Source organism: Polypterus senegalus, chromosome 4 (assembly GCF_016835505.1).
Source record: "Polypterus senegalus isolate Bchr_013 chromosome 4, ASM1683550v1, whole genome shotgun sequence".
In the NCBI taxonomy this organism is placed as follows: domain Eukaryota; kingdom Metazoa; phylum Chordata; class Cladistia; order Polypteriformes; family Polypteridae; genus Polypterus; species Polypterus senegalus.
This window is the reverse complement of record NC_053157.1, coordinates 35,735,016-35,742,852: the sequence shown is the minus strand read 5'-3', so window position 1 is coordinate 35,742,852 and position 7,837 is coordinate 35,735,016. Positions and strand designations below refer to the sequence as shown.

The following is a 7,837-nucleotide window of genomic DNA, read 5'->3' as shown; positions in this document are numbered from 1 at the left end:
AAAGGCGCTCACGAAGTCTCAACCGAGCCTGCAGAGCCGAGCGCCCCTCCCCCATTTCCTTCTGTCTCTCCCCCTCTCTCTTTCCGTCCCTCCCTGGACGCTGCGGATTGGAAATGCTGCCGGGATGATTATTCAGAAGTGACCAAGCTTAGAAGGGATTGCACGAATTCAAAGCCTGTTAGCGACTGAGACCCACCCACTCCACCGTGCTAGGCTGACCGAGTAGCAAACCCATCCTGGACAGCTCCAGCTGCCTAAACAGAAGACGTAGGAGGAGGAAAGGGCTCGGACATGGCGAGGAAGAGCACTGGCCCGTCTGATAAGGATCGGTAATTTTTTTTTTTTTTGGGGATTTTTTTTTTCAAAAACCCAAGAGGCCTTAAAATCCAATAAAACCCATCCCTGGCATTAAAAAAATACAATAGATCGATGGACTGAATGAAGACTGCCTACAACGCCTATAGATGCCTGGCCAAGGATCTGGATGCTTACGCCATGAACCCAGAGATGACAATGGACAGTATAGGAAGTCTGCATGGTGGAGTAACCCATGATCAGGATTTGATGAGTAGTCCCAGTCCCCATCACGATCGGAGCACTGGAGCATCTTTAAGGATACATCAGGACTTGGCGTCTGCATCTTCGCGAACAGCTATGGTATCTAGCATGGCCACGATTTTGGATGGGGCTGGGGATTACCGTCCGGAATTGTCTCTGCCGCTCCATCACGCAATGAGCATGCCTTGTGATACTTCACCACCTGGGATGGGCATGAGCGGGACCTACACTACATTAACACCCCTTCAGCCGCTGCCACCCATCTCCACAGTATCCGACAAATTCCATCACCCTCATCACCACCACCACCACCATACCCACCACCAGCGTCTTTCTGGAAACGTTAGTGGGAGCTTTACCCTGATGAGGGACGAACGGGGTTTACCAGCAATGAACAATCTTTACACCCCCTACCACAAGGACATGACAGGGATGGGTCAAAGCTTATCCCCACTGGGCAGCAGTCCTCTTGGTAACGGTCTGGGTTCAATCCACAATACCCAACAAAGCCTCCATAACTATGGTGCACATGGGCATGACAAGATGCTCAGTTCCAACTTCGATGCGCACACCGCTATGCTGGCCAGGGGGGATCAGCACCTGTCCAGGGGTCTCGGGGGCCCCTCGGCAGGTATAATGCCCCATTTGAATGGCATGCACCATACTGGCCATCCAGGCCATCCTCAATCTCACGGGCCCGTGTTGGCTTCCAGCCGGGAAAGGCCGCCCTCCTCCTCTGGGACTCAAGGTAACAACTCGGGTCAGTTAGAAGAAATTAACACCAAAGAAGTGGCGCAAAGAATCACGGCTGAACTCAAGAGGTACAGCATCCCTCAGGCGATATTCGCCCAGAGGGTGCTGTGCCGCTCGCAGGGGACTCTCTCAGATCTCTTAAGGAACCCAAAACCTTGGAGTAAACTTAAATCGGGGAGGGAGACCTTTAGGCGAATGTGGAAATGGCTGCAAGAACCCGAGTTTCAAAGGATGTCAGCCTTGAGACTTGCAGGTAAGACAAGGTGGTACGACGGCTTATTACTACTGTAGATTTCGATTGTGCGCCTTTATGCTTTTGTATGATAATCACTAAAATGCCGACCAGGATTCAGTAGGTGTGCTTGTGTGTGTGTGTGTGTGTGTTTTTATGATAAAGTATGTTTGCAACATAAGCATGACAATTTTAAACGTCTTAACCAGAGGCTGAGGTATATGCGCCTGTGCATAAAATTTAAAAATAAAACTGCAGACTGTTTCTGTTTATATTTTGGCATTGCATTAATATTTTACCGGCATATGATTTTTTTAAATCGGTCTTAGCTATACACGAATTTTGTCAACGAATTCTGAGATACATTTGCAATAACCGTTATTTCACAAGAGCGTTGTTTCAGTGACGTCTAATTTGTCTTTTTGCATAACTTTTATCCATCCTGGCCGGTGTTTCATTAATCTTTTAATAGTGCCTTAAACATGCACTGCGAGCCGAGATTTAGTAAAACTATGTATGGCGTTGTTCCTGAAAAAGAGGTTAAAACAGGACTAATAATACAGTCTTTTAATTACTTCATGTCTGAAATGTGTGATTTTAGAAATGTCTGAACCGTTCGGTCTGATCGATACCAAGTGCAAGGCACAAGACAAAAGAACCAGTTATTTGATTCTTGATTTAGTTTTGCATCTCCCGTTATATCATGAAATTGTATATCGGCAATATCTGTTGTGAGGATGCTTAATTGTGCTTACTATGTGTGATTCCGATTCACGGGGTCAGTTTATTGTAGATAAAGTGACTGCCAATGTAACACTCCAGCGATTAGGCCATATAGTCATCCATACGCAGCGAGAAAGACAGTTACGATTTACAAAGAATGGCTGGAGGTTTACTTTTTCTTTGTTATAATGTTGACTGTTACAGCATGAACAGCCCTAAATAACAGATGATGGCTTGAGATTTGTGAGGAAGGTGTTTAGGCTTTTTTCAAGTATAAGTCAATAAGTAAGAGGAGGGTTGCAGACACATAGTTGAATGGTGATTGTTGCTTGGCGAGCAAATGATGGCTCTCGTTGTAATGAAAGCGTGTAATTTTAAAAGAGCTCTGAAAGGGGGTCGCAGAAAGAGAGAGAGAGAGAGAGAGAGACAGAGACCGAGGGAGAAAGAAAAAAAGGACACTGACGAGTCTATCGTAGTTTGTAACGAGTCTTGCGCTCCCTCTAGTGGAAATAAGTGAAATTTTACGTTCCCCCATTCCATTGTTCAATTTTCAAATATTATTTCTAATGTTGCGTTACTGCTGCTTAAAAACTGCTTACTTTTCATTTTCACCATTATAAGCGATTATTAAATATTTACTCTTCAAGGTAGTTATCTTAAAAGAAAAAATATCATAACAGTTCAGTATAAAAAAAAATAACAATGCCGAATGGAATCACGGAAAAATCATTTTTTAAAATGCAGCCCTTCTTGTTTTAATTCACGTATGCTTATTTAAATATTAACAAATCGAATTAGACATAACGCTATCTTAGGCACCGAGGTGCGAACCTTGTCGTTTTTTTAATTATTCAGTTTATTTATTTATTCAATTAGTATTCAATTTATAGAGAAATATTTCGTTAACGCATTATTTTGTTCTGTATGTTGATAACAGCACAAAATTATGAAGAGCAAGTTAAATGAAACGTTTCAAGAGTTTAGTGTTCTTCACAATGCAATTTATCTATCCAATTCCGTTACTCTTCAATTCTCATTTAACGTTTTAAAAAATTAACCCAGCGCGCGCAGGTGAATAGTATTCAGTCCTTTACAAAAATAGACCTAATGAGTTTGTCACTTTGCTTAAATAAACAAGTGAACTGTAAAGTCTGCCATTAAAAATGTGAAAGTAACAGGTCTTAATAGAGCACGTGTCCCCTGTCACTTAATTAATCAACAGAGCAAAACGTGACTGCGCTCTCAGTGTTGGTGCATTTGCCTCACATTAATCCCCACACTCTGTCGGCCTGAGCTCTGTTTTCATAGTCGTTTGTCTGGCTTTAAATGCAGCAGAATAAAACACATTTTCTTTTGAATTTCCATAAGCACCAAATTTGAAATTTGTTTTTAATATATCTTATGGCAATGTTTTGGCATAAGATCGTGTAATACTGGTACACCAATATTTGATTTAATCGAGGAGTTTAATACTGACAGGATATCGAACGTTTCTTAGTGCTTCTTTCTAGCTCATATTAATATCAAAATCTTGAAATCGACTTTTAATTATTGTCATGTCTGAAATTGTGAGAAGAATGAATTAGATTCCGTTAAAACCCAAAAGATTCATCGTATCCTGCCACGGACTGCGGTTTTGGAGGGAGCACATTGTACTCGTTTATCTGTGGGGATTGGGAAAAGATGAGCAGAAGCTGCAGCAGGCAGCTTCAATGAATTATTGATAGAAATCTCTGCATGACCCAGAGCTGGAGCTCAAAACGTCACCTTGCCTTGGGTTAACCAGGCACAATGTAGAGATGGGAGGAATGGGCTTTTGTTCCTTCTGCATCATAAATCATTTATATTCCTCATTGAGAAAAAAAAATGCAATAATAAACCGCGACATTTATTGCCTGTGTTACTCCCAGCGTTTTATAAATGGTTAATTGTAGTATTATGCTAAATATTTGCCTTTGAAACATCTTATTCCGAAAAAGAGTAATAATTTTCTTTTTCTTTCACTGTTTAGAAAAGGAAACAGCAACGCATCCACACAGAATGTGAGTTTATATTCAGGTCCTTCTCACCTGGATAAACTAATCAATTTACCGATTTATCATGATTAAGAAGGGTTAATTTGCACATTGCCCTGCTACATTAAACAAACCAGAACATCGCTCCTTTTTTATGGCGCCGTTACCGTGTCGTACTGTAGACATAATATACCGTTTATCTATAAGGTGATTCAATTACGACGTGATGTCTACATTCAATAAATCCCTGTGTATTGGACGCGATTTTTCATACATAGATTAATTGTATCAACCGATAGACGTCGTTTCTTTTGAATTTAACCTTAGAAATAGCTCGTTGACACTTTTCGTTAAAGGGTATTTCTCCCCAGCACTTCACAAGAACGAGAAACAAAAAAAAAAGTATATGACAATCTACGCCATAATTTTATTTCTTTTTATTTTACATATTTAAGAGTTGCCAGCTTGTTGAAATCGATCGTGGAGCCTAAAACGTGTCTACAGCCACGCATTAAAACTATTTACTTGTTAATCGCTACATACCTTACACAAATTCGGCGAATTTAGTACATTCAATTGTAAAAATGTTCGAATAATTAAATTCGCATGCTGTTGGCTAATCCTTTCATTTTAAGCCCACTAAATAACATCGGGTGACCCGAGTTGCTGGACATTTCTGTATGAATGGTGCTAAACAGGTAAACTCAGTGCCTCAGTGTTATACCCGTCGTCAGCCACTTACTGCTGGCTGTTAGAATAAGTTAAATTAATAATTAAAGAGCCCTACCTTGTTAGCCCCTGCCTGTAGTATTCCCAAGTGAAAGAATAACACCTTCCAAATATGCATTAATGTGAGATCCCTAAGAGCATTGAGGCCAGGCAGGAAAAAAAAATGAAAACACTGGAATATTACCCAATAAGCATTAAAAAAAAAAAGAAAAAAAGTCCCGTTTATTTTTATTCCAATCTTTCAATCGGTGGTTATGTCACTTTCTAAAACAAATGTGTGTATATGGATGTGGATCGATGCGGATAATCTCTTGAAGATTAAAAGGGCATTAATGCTGGCAACAATAACATAAACGTGTGGACCCAGTTCTCATTGATCTGGAACCTGATCCTGGCTGCTTCCAGTAAGGAGTGCGATGGCACTCCTTTCCCAGCACCCGGCTCAACAACCGTCGTGCCCTCCGTCTCATAGTAAGATAATGAAGCAGAAAGAACGCATCAGCCTGACCCCAGACAGGCTAAAGAGTTGACGTTGAGAGAGCGGATTTGAGTAAGAAGCAGCTGATAATAAATAATAAGTAAAAATACCAACATGGAGGAATCATCAGAAAATAACCTGCACCGCAGTAAAGAGGGGAACAAACAGCGGCGTCCAGCAACGGACTACAGTGTAGTGTATCTCATCTCAAATAGCAAGGCAGTGAAGCAGAAGCAAAATGCGCGTAGTGTGCCTGAACAAAGGGCCAACACCTCTGGCCTGCCGGTACTCAGAGTAAGGAGCGGAGACGGCCAAGCGAGAGGAATGGAGAGCCCCGGCGTGCTCGTACTGTAATCGCCTTCCACAGTGGTACTGCCATCCCACAGAGCAACACCGAAGGGAGTGCCAGCTCTCATTAATGTTTAGTTTTTGTCCATTATAACGTGGATTCATAAAAATACTGTGGAAGTTACATACATAAATATGGATTAGGATGTGATTTTTGACTAAAAGATTGACAGACATCTGCTAAATTATGATGACAGCACTCATTTACTGAAAAAATGAAATGCCTCTAATGTCAATTATTTCTTTTTCTGTTGTCTGGTCTTTACAAAAATAATAATCAATTTTGAAAAATATGATCCCTTTTGCTGCCTGTATGTGGTTTCATTTATAATACTAATACTAACACAGTAATGATTTGCATAAATTAAATGGTGTTTTTACTATTGCCATAACTACTACCAAATCTATAATTATAGTTATTACTTTATATGCGTGACTGTAATAAGACACTATTAAAAATGAAAGATCATGATGTATGTTATGGCTAACATTATAGAGCTTCCTACTTCTGTTAATATCAATAAACAATATTAATTATATCAATGACTTGTCATTTTAGTTTAGAGTGGCACAGAGGCTAACACCTCTGCCACAGGGCTGCGGGCTCATTGCTCGTCCCAGTAACTGTGCAGACTTACCAGGTTCCACTGTGTTTGTGTGGGTTTGGTCTGGGGAGTCTGGTTTCCTCATACCTTTCAAAAACGCGTCCATGAAATCATTTGGTGGCACTAAACTGGCCTGCTGTTTGTAGGTGACAGTGTGTGACGTGACGGATATGAGACATTCACCTCCTCCAGGTTGGTTCCTGCCTTGTACCGTTTCTGCTTCACATCCCTTGCGACTCCCTGTCTCATTTAAAAAGTGGGGTTACAGCTGTGACAGTTGGATTAATGTCTCGCTTTATAACATGTATAAATTAAACGCAATAATGATAATTGGATTTCACGTATATTTTTATTAGTTTGGTATTATCAATTATATAACAAATGCACCTTGTCAAGTTCGTAAGTTATATGCTAAAGATACATATTTAATACCATGTTTTTTATTTATATAAGGAGATTAATCAAAAGTATATGCTGAATATACTAGGCTATAATATAAATCTTCCCAATTCATTGAAATACTACAATGTCTTTACATCTGCTACTGCTCTTGCTATGGCTAGGAAAGATACGAGCGACAAGGACATGTTTAATAGTCTTTATAGGTATTATAATTAATAGCGCTAAATGACTACTGAGCATTCCCCAGCTGGAAGTTTCACCTAAATGGTGTGTAAAATAGATTCCCTTACATACTCTCAGGTTTAGGACAATTAGAGATCCCTTAATGAATATATGCTATATAAAACCATTAATTATAATTGTTTTTACCGTAATGCTTCTACGACTTTCTCCTCCATTGGGAAACATAATCTTTGTAATCTCATATGCTCATGTGAAGGCTTAAATGTTCTCGTGTTATGTATCTCGTAATGGTAAAGGTGAAAATTATATTCGAAATATCTGAGCCCGCCATCTCATACATTTCTACAGAACATTTAGAAGAATAATAACTCAATTACTGGTATTGTGCTTTTCCAAAATACATTAATAAACTGCACAATAAGACATAACTGTCTTTCTGGGAAGAAAGGAAAATTTTTAACAATAAAGATGGAAGTCATTTCGGAGTTATATGTTTTGAGTTGTCATTTGAGCTTTTTGGCTTTCCAATACCAGTATTTGTATAATTAGAAAATTCTTTCTATTACATATTTAAGGACAAAATTAAAATGAACTGAATTAAAATAAGAGTACAGCAGAGGACGGGATAAGCAAAGCAAGTAAAACCTTTGAATATTGAATATGTAGTAAATATGTATGTTTACATATAGAACTGCTCGGCATTTTTAGATCATAACTCTAGATTGTAATACACTGTTACTTATATATATGTTTGTAAATCAGGCTTATGCTTCAGAATAAGAGGTAAAGGTAACAGAAAAAGATACTAAGC

At 39.4% G+C, this 7,837-nt stretch overlaps 1 protein-coding gene across 2 annotated transcripts in view; it reads left to right on the top strand.

The window, feature by feature from the left end:
- Positions 1 to 285: 285 nt before the first annotated feature.
- onecut2 (one cut homeobox 2) overlaps positions 286 to 7,837 on the top strand; it is a 41,166-nt gene continuing 33,614 nt past the window's right edge. For both annotated transcript variants that reach the window (XM_039750459.1, XM_039750458.1), the window contains exon 1: positions 286 to 1,564. In XM_039750459.1, coding sequence (XP_039606393.1) covers positions 439 to 1,564 — 1,126 coding nt within the window. In that variant the 5' untranslated portion in view covers positions 286 to 438. The remainder of the gene's footprint in view (positions 1,565 to 7,837) is intronic.